The sequence below is a fragment of the Apis mellifera genome, linkage group LG14, assembly GCF_003254395.2.
Source record: "Apis mellifera strain DH4 linkage group LG14, Amel_HAv3.1, whole genome shotgun sequence".
NCBI lineage: Eukaryota > Metazoa > Arthropoda > Insecta > Hymenoptera > Apidae > Apis > Apis mellifera.
The window spans coordinates 6,459,525-6,474,142 of record NC_037651.1 but is presented as its reverse complement, the minus strand read 5'-3'; the positions used below and the strand labels follow the sequence as shown (position 1 = coordinate 6,474,142).

Sequence of the window (14,618 nt, the reverse complement as noted above, 5' to 3'; positions counted from 1 at the left end):
AAGGGTATAAAATTAATACACAATATCGTATAAAACTGTTTCTTTTTTTTATTTAGTCATACTTTGTAATCAGTAATATTCAAGGATTATATTTTCCATAGGTACATTTTGTTTGATCAATTTCTTTTTCTGCAAGTATACTGTAGATAATTATTAGGTACCTATAGTTTTAATCAAAAAATGCAATTAATTTTCTATAGAAAATATAAATAAAGGCTTTTTAGTATACAAATTCATCTCTGCCTAATATTATATTTTCCATTTGTTAATTAAAAACTTAATAAGAAGGTACAATTCCTTCATAATGTTTCTATAGAAAATGGTCATCTTTACATTTTTTTTAATAAAAATAAAAAACTAAAATGAAAAATGAATCATTTTTCTCTGATTTAATTTATATTCAATATTATGCGCTATTGATTGATTAATTTTCTTTAGGCATCCACAAAAGTGCATATTTTAAGTCATTTTATTAGTTATTGAAACTATTATTAAGTTTTACAGCTATTACTTTCTCATTTTTTCCATTGTCTAAAAGGACTAGCTGCTCACACTTTTTTATTAAATATACAAACTAGTAAGATCGTATAAAATATGAAATAATAAATGTTACATATGCACATTTTTGTGGATGCTAAGACACTCCCTTTAAAATATACTGCTATACCTCATACAATGTACATAGTATTACTTTGTAAAATAATCGACTAAAAATCTAATTGCTAAGTATATCGGCAGATCATTGCCGTGCATTATGTTCTGTTTCCAATAGACATTCCCTTACAAGAATTCTTGCATGTTGAATACCCATTTTTAATCGTTCAGCTGCACTGCGACTTCCAGCATAAGAAAGGCGAATGTCTCTTCCAAGCTCTTCAATGATAACCAGTAACTGAGCATATTTACCTTGACCAGGCACAGTGGGAAAGTTTATTGTACTGGATGGGCTTGCCTGTGCTACTTGAACAGTTTGAACATTTTGCAAATTTCTTGGATTTGGCACAGTAATCACAGGTTCAGGGATTCGAGGAATTTCTGGTGGTGGTACTTTTGGTGGTGGTGGTGGATCATTTAATTTTGTTATTGTTATTTCATTTAATTTAGCCAATTCAGTTAATTTTGCCATTTCTGCCATTTTTGAATATTCAGGCATTTTTGTAATATCATTCTGCATATTTGCCATTTTAATCATTTCATTCATTTTCGTTTTTTCATTTATTTTGGCAATTTCTTTAGCCATTTCATTAATCTGTGCAATTTCATTTAATTTTGTTATGTCATTATTATATTTAGCCATTTCTGTCATTTTTACCATCTCATTAAGTTTTGCTATTTCGTTCATTCTTTGAACTTCATTAATTTTTGCCATTTGAGACATTTTCATCATTTCATTCATTTTTGCAATTTCATTAATTTTTGTAATATCATTATATTTAGCCATTTCTGAAAGTTTTACCATTTCATTCATTTTGGCAATTTCAGACATTTTTGCAATTTCTTGCATTTTCATATATTCTGTTGTTTTAGCATATTCTGCCATTTTTTCCATTTCATATCTTTTAGCCATATCTTGAGACATTTTGTTTAATTCAGTCATCTTACTAAACTCGGCAAGTTGAGCCATTTGAACTATATGTTCTGGTACTTTCCCTCTTTCCATCATTTGTTTCAATTCTGCAGAAATTTTATTCATATTCATTTCTGACATTTGAGCTATTGTTGCTGCATCTGGCATTTTAGACAATTCAGCAATTTTTGAAATTTCTCTTGCTAAATTTTCATCTAAACAACGCTTCTTTTTAGCACGATGTCTAGCCATACGCTGGGCTTCCTGCATTCTTCTTATTGCTGCCTGCTCTTCTGTTTCCTTTGCCCTAGCGTTCTTCATTCTTTCAGCAGCAGAAAATAATCTAATAGTACGTTCTTCTAATGTTTCTGATTTTAATTTTTGTCTTCTATATTCTCGCATTTCTCTTACCTTTTTAAGGTAAGATTTTTTTTTAGCCTTAGGCATAACATGCAATTACGCACAGTATAGGTACAATCATCTATGTAAACTGTCATTTTTATGTATTTTAAATATCAAACTTCTCAGAAAATATACTTTGTGCATACGTTAATAATTAAGCGTAACTTTGTTTTCTTTCTTGGTACTTATTAATTTTTCTTACATATCATTTCATATATAAAGTACTTTTTCATTATTTTTCACTCTAGAAATTACCTGCAATAAAAAAATTAGTTAGAATTCTCATTAAAGATTTTCACTAAAAATCTTTAAAGTTAAAAATAGTTCATTTACATATTTTTAAAATACAATAAACAATAAAATTTTCATCGTTTGTTTAAGAAGTATGAATAAATTTTAGAATATCGCACTTAACGAATGAAAATTCTAATTAAAATAAATAATAATAATGTTTAAAAATTTATTTGCATCAGTAATAAAAGACTATCAATTTGACGATCTCTCTTAAGAAATACCATGACGACTTTCTTCACTATAAAAAGCGATAAATATGAATATTAATTCAATTTTCGATGTCTAAAAAGACGCGGGTACCAAGCTTAAAAAAATTTCATAGCACGTGCGCAAAAATCGAATGGCTAATACTGTTTTCGAAATACGTGTATGTAAGTGTGCGTGTCCTGTCGACTACCTGTGCCTTGTTGCTTTGTGTATGCGTGTCTCCCAAAATTCGAAAGAAGAGCGTCGTCAAGTAGAACGTAATGCGCATGCGCGTCAATCTAAGAACGCCGTCTTCTCTGGAACGTTCACCAATCACAACAATGGCGAATGCAATTCGGTCAGTTCACTGAAACGCACGATTAATCCGTTGTAAAGCTAAACCGCGTCGTGGATTGATTCCATTTTATAATCGCATCTTCTTCGCGATAAAACACATCCGTCGTTATTGTTCATGAAAAAATTACTTCGATTTTTCTTAAGATATACCGCAGACAAACGCACAAAAGCAATATCGGCCGACATGTAAGATTTTCGTTCGGAGCCACTTTAAGGGGCCAAGCGGGGTCGCCGATAGGCTGCGTGTGACGTGGTTGCGTTTATTGACCATAACCCCTTCCTACTCCCGTCTGCAACTTCACGACGGACAGGTGTACGACCTGAGAGACCGCAAAACAATTGACCAAACCGACCGCGTCTTAAAATACACGGCATTGTCAGAGAATCAGAAAGATGCTTGGAATGTTCGACCTCTTATCGTGTCCACTGATGGTGTTATTATTCTTCCTTTTCATCAATAATATGATTGTTTTCTGCAAAATATTCAACTCACGGTAATTTTTCTTGACGCATTGAAAGACCGGTTTCTTCAAGAAATGAGAAAATTTTGACGAGCTTTCTTCGGTTCTTTCAGACGAGAAGGTGAGACTTACAATGAGCTCGTCAGGAAGATATATTTTTAATAAACTTTCGTGAAAGAATTTAAATTATTCAATGATAATTCATAATATTGATATTCATATGAAAAAATTAATATCTAAAATTCTTAATATTTTTAAATTTTATTGTTTTCGTATTTTTTCATATATAAATTTAGGTAAATTATTTAAATAACACGATTTTTTTATAACAAAATTATTTCATTAAATTTTATTTTTGTATTTATAATATTTATCATATTAATTACATTTATCACTTATATGGAGAATTATTGTTACTACATCAATGAATTTTTTTTGTTATTGATGTTTGTATATTCTATAGCACTTATATACTATTCAGGAGTGAATTTAATTCTTTTTATGTTTTATCATTTATCAGTGGAAGAAAAATCTATAAACACAACATTTACAACTGATGTAATTATTCAAGCAGTAGATGATATTCTTTTATAATCTATATTTATCTATACAAAATAAAATATTTTACAAAATATATATTTTAATAGAATCAAATAAATAAATTATATTTATGCTAAAAATCTTATATTCATGTTAATTACTATTGTGAATTCATTCCTGTTTCCATTAAATATTCTTTTATTAAGCATTCTAGCTTTTATAATACTTATTTTTAATTTTTCTGCTGAAATTCTACTACCTGCATATATTAATTTAATATTCTTTCCTTCAAAAATTGACAAATTCTTCAATAATTGACAATAATTGAGAATATTTATTTTGTTCACAAACTAAGTATATAATAATTGATGAATTTTGCATAGGAATATGTATTTAATTTTTTAATTTTTTATTATGGAATTTAAATTATTTAATTTTTATTATGGAGACAATGTAGTTAATAATCTAAATGTAATATTTTTTTTATTTAATTCTATGTCTTCATTTCCTTTAAATCTTTTTTCTTTTTTGTTTTGAATCTTGCCATTCTTTGCATATCATGAAATCTCCGATTTATAGCTTTCTTTTTCTATATCTTTTAGTTTTATCAAAGATTTATGTATATTTTTTTTTTTTTTTTTTTTATTAAATTTTATTTATTTATTTTCAAAGTTTTATCTCTATTCTGCTTATAATTGTTCATTTTGTGTTATGACCTTTTTTTAATTGCAATATTTTTTATTATTTAGATTATATTATATATATTAAAAAAAATTCTTAAAATTATTTAAATTTACCTCTTTTTTATTATGTTATGTACGTTTATGTTCACGCATGCGCAAAATATATATGATTTAGAATCCAATCATTGGAATGGCGAACTGACGTAAACAGTATTATTATACTTTTTTAATTACGTATATTTCAATTATAAATATTTATTATTTTCTTAATTATTGATATTTGCATTTCAATATGTTTCACTGATTTGACAGTTTTAAATATTTTTAATTATTACGAATATTGAAGAGAAGAAAATCTATAACTGTACGTAAGATTTGACTAATTTTTTTACTAATATAATTTTACGAAAAAATTGTGATGCTTAGATTTATTGAAGATTAGAAAGAGATAGTATCATTTTGTCTTGTGTATTATTATCTCAAGGTGAAACATTTTCAAAATAGCTTGCAATTAATTGATATTAATTTTTATATTTATTAATCTTTTTTCTTATATTTATTATTAATTTTTTAATATACACAATTATTATTAAATTAAGAATAACTTATGAAATTGAAAAATAGTATCAAAATATATACATATATTTATATATTAATGCATATATTTATCTTAAAATCTAAAGAAATATGATTAGTTAAATTAAAGATAAATTGTTTTTTTAATATTTTCTTTTTATCTAAAAATATATTTAAAATATTTTATTTTTTTATTTTTTATATATGAATTAATTTCATATAATTTTTAGATTGTAATTAATTATTTTAAAAAAGTATTAATATAAAAATAGAAAGTAGAAATAAATATAAATAAATACTTTATTTTTATAAAATATTTTTTCTTGTTGCAGGTTATGTAAAAAGACCTTAATTATTCTATAACGTGTGAATTATAATCTCTAGAGGTATATAATAAAAAGCTATTGTTTCCAATGTATATTCCATCATATGAATATTATTTTCTTTTATTGCTAGTAATTCTGCCAGTATTCTTATTTTTTAAATTATGGTCATGGTTAGGCTGGCAATTGTTTGTGAATAATTAATATAATTGATTTTGTTTTTTTTTTGTCTTCCTCTTCTTTGCTGAAGAATATAAAAATCTTTTTTCTTATATATATAAGAAAACAATATTTATACATATAATTATACATTATAAGCTTTCTTTTCATAAATTAAATTTTGTATCTAAAAAAATTAAAATTAAATTTTATCAGTAATTAAAAGTTCATCTAATCCCATATTTCCTCTATGTTTCCATATCCTAAATCTGGCAACATCCTTTCTTGTAATAATCCCAATTACCTAAAAAAAAAATTTGAAATCAATTTTTTTTATGTAATATTTTAATATTAATATTTTAAAAAATGCAATTTGTTAATACCTCATTTGTATCATTGATTACTGGTAAATGTCGAAGACCTAGAGCTCTAAAAAGTCTAAATGTTCGTGGCAGTGTTGCAGACTAAAAAAAAAAGATAATTTTTTTTTATTTAATAATATGTGAAAAAGAAACTAATAAAAAAAAAAAAATACTAACATGCTGTACTGTATAAGGAGAAGGATTCATGAAAGGCCTTAAATCTATCGTATAAGTTTTCTCTTCTTCAGTTACAGTTACTTGATCGATTGTTGGATATCTAGGATATTCTTTTCTGAATATTTTAATACTTAATGATCTGTCCCAATAATCTAGGTTTTTATTAAAAATTTTGTTTTGCAATAACACTATTAATTGAGAGCGTAAAATTAGTCCTCGAAATCGTCCATATGAATGTATTTCAATCTAGAAAAAAAAATTAGTATAAATATAAAAAAATAATATATCTTTTGTATATATATATAACAATAGGATTCATTACTTCATCACTACTAGGAGGATCAACCACGGGAAATCCATTAAATGTTACACATTTCAGAAGTTCTATTATATGTCCTACATTTTCTACTGTTTTTAGTGTTACTATTGGATGACTCATTATTTCACTAGCATAAATATTATTTGATAATGGCGGGGCTTCCCATGGTAATATAGGAATTCCAGCCATTTGTGTATGAATATCATAAATTCCCTGTAAAATAAGGGAATTATACATATATAAATATATATATCTTAAATTATATGTATATATAATATAGATTGATATTTTCATACCTCATTGAAAAAGTCCCCAACCCATTTAGCCATTATAAGAACTATTATAAGTGGCAAGCCAAAAGATATTCCTTGAGTAGCTTCTATTAATATCGCGGTTAAACTTATCGTCATTCTAACTACTCCTCCTAATTGAGCAGCTGCACCTAATAAAGCATATTTTCCAGGATTTAAAACAACCTGCAATAATTGACAATAATTGTTATTTTTTCTACAATATTAATATTACTATATTACTATATTTTTTATTTTTATGATTGTTTCATACGCAATTTGGAAAAAGTCTTGAAAGTCCTGATCCAATTAATCTACCCCAAGCAGCGCCAATTAATAGGGATGGAATAAACAAACCACTAGACATGGACAGACCAAAAGTAGCAACAGCCAGAAGAAAATAGAGAACAACAAAAATAGCTAAAGTGATATCATTGTGAGAGCCTATAAACAAAAAATTTAATGAATATATTCTATGTTTTTTTATATTATTAACATACCTTTAGGATCATGAAATAAAGATCGTACACTACTTTCTGGTGTTTGAAACCACAAAGCTGCTACAGCACTATATTCTCCATCATTGCAATACATTTGAATGGGAAATTTGGTAGGATCCTGTCCTAATGGTTTACAATCTTTCAGACAATAGATCATGATAAATCCTATTGTTGCACTTAATGCAGCAACTATGAGAGCTTCTATTACTTTCAACCATTTTTTTTTTATGTATTTTAAACGGAAACAGGTAATTTTATAATTTAAATGATTCCAACAAGCACCCAAAAGTCCACCAATTGTTCCCATTAGCATGAACAGAGGAATTTCATAAATCTGATAGGGTATTGTCTCAAATTTTCCAAGATTTAGTAAGCCTGGATAAGAAAGGTCACCAGGTCGTCTATGATATGTGCTAAGAATAATGTTTAACGTAAATGTTGTGATCATACTAGCAAAAAATGTTCTCCAAGTCAGACTTTGATTAAAAAAACTAGTTCCTTCTTCGATACTAAATAGTACTCCTCCTAAATTATTATTTATTGAATAATTAATATTTATACTACATATGTACTATATCAGCACTTACCAATTGGTGCACCAAATGCTGCAGATACACCAGAGGCTGCACCTCCAGATACAAAATCTCGTTTTTCATGATCTTCTCTGAAATATTTAAATATCTTTAAATCTTTGTTAAATGTAGTACTTTTTCCTTGTGATATTCCTGCTGCTATCACAGCTCCAGAATGTATCATAGGTCCTTCCTAAAATGATATTTTGTTTTATATTGAAATATTTTTTTTATTTAAAAGAAAAAAATAAAAATAATATAAAAATAATAATGACAAATATTTACTTTTCCACCAGCTAAACCTCCAACTACTGTACAAATTACTCCTATAGTTTTTACTGCTAATGTTTTAATACGCACAACTCGAGGTATTTTAATTCCATTTAAATAACATTTCACTTGAGGAATACCACTACCTGCTGCAACAGGTTCCACATAAGATACTAAAATTGCACCTATTAAAACAGGTGCAAAATTTAAAGCTAACCATAATAAATATGGTAACCATAAACAATTTCTTGCTACACATTGATCCATATCTATTATTCATTGTAAGGAGTATTGAAATTATATTTCTTTTTTTTTCATTTGTTATTTGTTTATAGTAGAAATAAAGGATACAAAATTTCAAACGACCATACTTTAGCTTTGTTAATTCTTCTATAGAAATATTTACAAAACTAGCTATAAGCGCTGTACAAATACCTATTAATAAAAAAATAAACCATCTAGCAAAATTCTTTTTAACTACAAACTTGTAACCTTTTTTTCTTTCTTCATCTTGAAGAAGATGATTCTCACAGGGATCATAATCCAAACTCTAAAAAAAATAAATAAAAATATAATGATATATTATACATAATATTTCTTTAATGCATAATTAGTTTTAAGATAAGATATTCATAATAATTATAATGAATACAGAAAGTTTTCCAAATATAAAGATAAATATAAATATATATCAGTAAAAACATTATAAGATAAATAAAATATATAATTATAAAAAAAACAATATACCTCATAATTACTTGATAAAAAATTGGTAGCACCAGGAAGTATTTCTTCGGTATTAAGTCTTCTTAGATTATTAGAAACTGTGTCCACAATACTTTGTGATGACACATTACCCTATTGATAACATTTTATTACAAATGAAAAAATAAAATATTAAAAATGATTACAATTATTTTAAATTAATATATTTTATTTTTATATAAAAGAATTTTTCTTATCAATGTTATAAAAAATAAATAACTAATTAGACAAATATTAGGTTATTTTATTATATTAAAAAAAAAAAAAAAACATAAGGACAAAATTTTAAAAATATAATATATAAATTGTTATTAAATTATTACATCTTTTCGAAATCTAATATTAACATCTTCATTCGAGTATGATGCAAAATTATTTCTTGGTTTTAATAATTTTTCTCTATCATTTTCACAATCATTTGCACAATTATCAACACTGTCATCGATGCTGTCGTTTATTGATACATTTATATGCGTTGGAGTATCCATCATTTTTTAAACATTACCACTATGATCATATTTTAAAGATTAGAAAAAAAAATCAAGTCATTGATTACAAGCATAGCTACTACTTTGTGTGGTTCAATGTTACCACATACTGAACTCATACAAGGAAAGGAAAATATATATTGACAATCACGTGATTAATAATACTATGATTCACGTTCAATGAAAGTGGTGCTCAACTTATGATATATTTTTATTGTTCAAAAATTCTTTTAGTTATTAAATAGAGAAATTCTCTTTTAATCAATCAATATTGGAATAAGAACTATATACATTTTATACATGGAAAAATTCTTTTTCTTTTTTATTTTTATGATTTAAAAAAAAAATTCATAAAAAAATAAAACGATTAGGAAATATTAACAATTCAGGAAATATATTATCATTATTTTGATTATTCTGATATCTAAATGCGTAAGCGTTCAAGAATATCGTAGAATAATATAATAATATGACGTGTAATACATTAAAGTTTTTTTTATTGAAATTAAAAAAGTAAAAAAAAATGTATTGTTTTATAAATGAAAAAAAAATGATTATGCATATGAGTAATTAGAATATATGAAGATAATGGTAATAATAATGAGATATTAAAAATTTTTGTTTTTTTTAAATTTATATTTACGATAAACATTTCTTTTTTACTTAATGAATTAATTTTATAAATATTTTCTTTTGATATTATATAATTTATATTACTTATGTATTATATAATCTATATTATTCTGATTGGAATATTTTTTTTGATGTTATGTTTCATTTAATAAGAATTATTGGTCTCTGATTATATTATCTAAATGGTAAATGGATGTAATTTTTTTTATAATATTTATATTATAAAAAAATAAACTCATCTTTTATATTTATTATATCCTTCACTTCTAATATAATTATTACATTATTTTGTAAAATCAAAATAACAATTAGATCGCTATTAAGCAATCTATTTAGAATAATTATTATTTCTTATTTCTATAAGAATAAGAAAGTGTAATTAATTACAATCTTTCTTTCTGGAAAAAATATCTTTCTGCATGCAAGATCATTTATCTTCAATAAACATTCTCATATTTTTAAAAATATGTTTTAACATTTCTCCAATATTTTTTAATATTTCTTCTGATATTCTAATAAAATGATTTTTATTTCTACTTAATATTTTTGAGCCCTAGCATTTCGAACATCCAAATAAAGCATGAAGAGTGTGTGCAACGACTCTAATCTCGAATCTTCCTCGGATGGAATATCTAGAAGATTGCAAACAATATCGACGAGTTCTGGTAATTCGCAATCCAACTCCGTAAAGTCCAATTCGGCTTCGTTAAGCTTCTCTTCGACTTCCGGTGGCCATTGTTGAAGTAACGAGTCGATCTCTGGCATAGGCTTGGTTAAATGAACGGCGGGCGGATGTTTGCTTCTGTGAAGCTGATCTATATCCTCTATCCACTTCTCGATCGATTTCCCGTTTTTCTCGGCGTCTTCGATTCTTTTAATCACTGTTTGCCTTGCCACACCAGCGCTTCGTAAATGGCTACGCAATTGAAGATGAAGAACAGCTGGGTCGGATTGATTGGTACAGGGCTCGTCCAAAACTATTAAACCGATTTTATCCTCTATACCATCTGGTCGTGGGATTTTTATGAAGGCGTCTATATCACCCACGGCTGGTATATAATCGGGAATAAATGGTATGAGCTTATAATTCAGCTCTATCTTTTGTGGCGTGTATCTGATAAAACGATAAAGATACTTATAAAGATATAATAAAAAAATCGTTAAGAATAAAAAGAATTGTGCATTTTAATTAATATATCCTTGTACATGTAAATTATAAAAAGGAAATTATAAAAATTATATTAATAAATAGTATATTCAAAAGATAAGGGGATGAAGAAAACGTGTACCTCATTATATTTTGAAATAATTCTTTCACCTCTGTAGAGACTTTTAAATCCTCGAAATCCTTAGGATTGTAAAGTTCAATCTGTTGAGCGTTTATCGTTCCTTGGATATCATCATCATCACTCTCCTCGCTGTCTGACGGATCACTGTGAATTCCCATGGCCTTCCCAAAGTTATTATCATTATCGGAATATCTGGTAATCAAACGATTATCCATTATTTTCCATTTTTTATTTTAATTTATTAATCATTCTTCGTTGATTCTATCTCCTCAAAATTATTTCTCCTCAAAATTGATTAATTTACCTTCGAAAATTATATTTTTCACGAGGTGAATTTATCTCTATGGAACTTCGGGCCTCGTTAATCGGATATTGCCTGGATCTTCTCGAACTGGAAGGTCTACGAATCACTGGGCTCTGTATCTCTTCGGCATTTTGTACATCGATACTCTCGTCAAATTTCGTGAACGAGGAAATATTACGTATCTCTTCCTCATCACTGCTGTCTCTAATATCCATTGTTCAACGATGAACATCCGTTTTCCTTGAATTATTTCTGACGATTTTACGAGGAAATAATTACGCAAATCGTCGGTAGAAAACGATACGCTTCTTTTCTCGATTGTTTTGATCTTTGTGTCTCAGCTATGTTACTATGGTTTCGTCGTGGATCGATGAGCGCATGCTTCATTATTTTTTCGACGTACATTTTAAAAATATTGATATTCAAATAAAATTATTTATTAAGATACTTATAAAATTAGTAATTAATTTTAAATAATTAATTTTTTTAGTACTAATTTTTCTATTTGTAAAAAAAAAATAACATTTTTATCATAAATATCATAATATTATAATTTGATAACAGATATTTTTATTATTTTGAATTAATTCATATCAGAGATGATTCGATGTCAAAGTCTGTCATTGAATTGTTAAAAATTTTTTAAAAATTTATATATTTTTTAAAGTGTGACATGATTCATTGTTTCTGGTAATTTATATCCATTTTTTTTCGTTCCTGGAAAAAGGGATAATCCATAGATTTACAGATTATCGAAATGCCATTGATATCTCTTAGAGACAAAAGAATTAAAATTATAAATCATTAGTTTTTATGGCTCTTCATATAAAAAACTTAATAAGTTGATCATTTTTTTATTTACTCGATATAATTTTATTTCTTCGTCGATAACACATTGATACAAATATTTTATCACACATGTGATAAAAAATTAATATTTTATTTTTGATAAAATGACTCTACCAAATATTGAAATCAACGATATTTATTTATATGACAAACACTATAAAAACATCACGTTATACAATAAATAACAAATAATACGACGAAGTAATAGAATCTTAATAATTGTAAATAAAATTTCATGAAATATATAAAATTCGTATATATAATCATAATATTTATAAAAAAGGAAAAAAGACGAAGCAAAAAATTGCTTCGTTAAAGTAAAAAAAAAAAAAAAAAAAGTGTTAAAAATTTATATTCTTAGACAATATCAACGTGAACTCAAAATAAAATCATTCTAAAAATATTCTTCTCTCTAAAAAACGATATCTCAATGAAATATATCATTAAAGAACGTAGCTTAAATAAACTAAAAAAAAAAAGAAAAGAAAAAAAGAAAAAAGAAGAGAGAGAGAAAGAGAGAGAGAGAGAGAGAGAGAAAGAGAGAAAAAGCACAAATAACAAATTCCAGATGACAATTCAGATGCCTTTAGATCCACGATTGTTTAATCGTATTGCTTGACAAACCCCTTCCTTGAAAAAAAATGATTCATTACCTGCGATTCATTACCTTTGATAATAATAAAACTATTGATAATTGTCTGGAATGTTAAACCAGAGAATCAGTAACAATAACATCACTCTAACCCCTATCTTTATGACTAGTTCTGTTTTCATTTCGATGAAAATTTTCACGTGGAATGTTTTTTTTTTACATCTTCTTTTTTCTCTTTTTCTTTTTTCCTTTTCTTCGCCTTCTGGAAAATGGATTCAATAAATAAATAAAAATATCAAAAAAAAGGATGGACGCGGTTTCCCCTATATTGGATATTTCCCGTAGATATGGCCGCTCCTTGTCCGTCTTATCAACCATTTTTGGTTGTTCTTGTAGAATATTTTGTCGGTGGTTTGGGTGCTTTGAGAATTCTGCGGTTGGGCCACGTTCAAGCCGAAAATCGATTTCTTCGGGATCGCGCTCCTTTTCTTGCTGGACGAACGAACTCTGGATATATCTTCGTCGGAGTAATTCCTGTTTTGTATCCGTCCACGGGAGAAAATGGAATCACCGCATGCGTGAACGCAATTTGTCGAGCTGGAAGTTACGTTCGAGACGCAGAATTGATCTTCCGGATGTTCCACCGTGATTCTGCGAATGATCGTTTAGGGGAAAAAATTTCAGTTTTGAAAATCTGTTACTATTTCCATCAATTTGATAAAAATTGGCCAGTTTTTGTTAACTTGATCGATCGAATAATTCTTATTCTGGTTGTTCGATCAATCAGATAGGTTTTAAATTAAAATTTCCATCGCATAAACTAACGTTTCTATTCCCGCAGATTCGAAAACGTTTCGCACTTCGTCCTTCTCGCACTTCGACGCGAGGATTACGAGTAGAAAAAGGATAATGCAGATGACGGAGAAGGCTACGATATCCGTGGTAACGTTCCTTAATGTTATACTACGAAGTTTCGAATCCGAATTGTCGAAATTTTCATTGTTCGTCGCTATCCAGAAGAACTTGTACAAAATCAAATCCTAAAAAAGAAAGAAAAAAGAAAAAGAACGAAAATAAGAATAATCATTACGTTAACAGATAAATCGTGTTAGATAGATATAATGAAATATAACGAAAAGATAGATTTTAAGATGAAATAATGGGAATTCTTTTTTTTTTTTTTCGAATGCTACCTTCTTTAATTCAATTTTATCATCGTATATAAATTGACATGTGAACTTCATTATGCGAGAAGGTTAATCACGCAATCCGTACCCGTAAGTATATAGAAACTTGGCGGATGATGAGCCGCACGAGATAGTAAATGTCGCTCAAATTATCCATCATCGATCGCCACTGAATAATCATTACGAATTCGATTAAACGGCGACTTGTTTCTCGTGGATGGAAGTGGAAATTTGTCAGACCATCTTGTTGCTCTATCGACTGCCCAGAATTTGACAAAAGATTTCCACCTATATCGAAATTACATTGTCATTTGTTATTCGCGTTCCTCTTCTTAAGCTCCATTTCTATTTCTACACGTGAATATATGAATATATATAGATCGAAAAAAGTTTTAACTTAAAACTCGGTGAGTTATCTTTTGTATCCAATTTGATTTATTTCCGTTTTAATAAAATATTTTGTATTATTTTCA

At 27.1% G+C, this 14,618-nt stretch overlaps 4 protein-coding genes and 1 long non-coding RNA gene across 5 annotated transcripts; 1 reads left to right on the top strand and 4 right to left on the bottom strand.

The window, feature by feature from the left end:
* Positions 1 to 30: 30 nt before the first annotated feature.
* Positions 31 to 3,383, bottom strand: LOC725575 (protein PELPK1). The gene is made up of 2 exons (XM_003250512.4): positions 2,661 to 3,383; positions 31 to 2,224 (listed from the first exon to the last, which is right to left on the bottom strand). Exon 2 carries the CDS (start codon positions 2,012 to 2,014, stop codon positions 740 to 742), a length of 1,275 nt encoding a protein of 424 aa, XP_003250560.1. The 5' UTR covers positions 2,015 to 2,224; positions 2,661 to 3,383; the 3' UTR covers positions 31 to 739.
* A 1,276-nt stretch (positions 3,384 to 4,659) lies between these two features.
* LOC102654724 lies at positions 4,660 to 5,526 on the top strand. The gene is made up of 2 exons (XR_410085.3): positions 4,660 to 4,854; positions 5,399 to 5,526. It is a non-coding gene; the product is annotated as an uncharacterized LOC102654724 (long non-coding RNA).
* Positions 5,497 to 9,467, bottom strand: LOC413069 (H(+)/Cl(-) exchange transporter 7). The gene is made up of 12 exons (XM_396520.6): positions 9,127 to 9,467; positions 8,786 to 8,896; positions 8,390 to 8,588; positions 8,054 to 8,307; positions 7,784 to 7,961; positions 7,197 to 7,721; positions 6,971 to 7,140; positions 6,703 to 6,882; positions 6,410 to 6,619; positions 6,088 to 6,333; positions 5,932 to 6,012; positions 5,497 to 5,852 (listed from the first exon to the last, which is right to left on the bottom strand). The coding sequence occupies exons 1-12, from the start codon at positions 9,292 to 9,294 to the stop codon at positions 5,751 to 5,753; spliced, it is 2,424 nt and encodes an 807-aa protein (XP_396520.4). The 5' UTR covers positions 9,295 to 9,467; the 3' UTR covers positions 5,497 to 5,750.
* Positions 9,468 to 10,166: 699 nt separating this feature from the next.
* Positions 10,167 to 11,872, bottom strand: LOC413068 (intraflagellar transport protein 46 homolog). Its single transcript, XM_006564961.3, has 3 exons — positions 11,518 to 11,872; positions 11,214 to 11,405; positions 10,167 to 11,038 (listed from the first exon to the last, which is right to left on the bottom strand). The coding sequence occupies exons 1-3, from the start codon at positions 11,730 to 11,732 to the stop codon at positions 10,462 to 10,464; spliced, it is 984 nt and encodes a 327-aa protein (XP_006565024.2). The 5' UTR covers positions 11,733 to 11,872; the 3' UTR covers positions 10,167 to 10,461.
* Positions 11,873 to 12,874: 1,002 nt separating this feature from the next.
* LOC107966062 lies at positions 12,875 to 14,522 on the bottom strand. Its single transcript, XM_026445043.1, has 3 exons — positions 14,234 to 14,522; positions 13,784 to 13,998; positions 12,875 to 13,609 (listed from the first exon to the last, which is right to left on the bottom strand). Exons 1-3 carry the CDS (start codon positions 14,324 to 14,326, stop codon positions 13,282 to 13,284), a joined length of 636 nt encoding a protein of 211 aa, XP_026300828.1. The 5' UTR covers positions 14,327 to 14,522; the 3' UTR covers positions 12,875 to 13,281.
* Between the last annotated feature and the right edge of the window lie 96 nt (positions 14,523 to 14,618).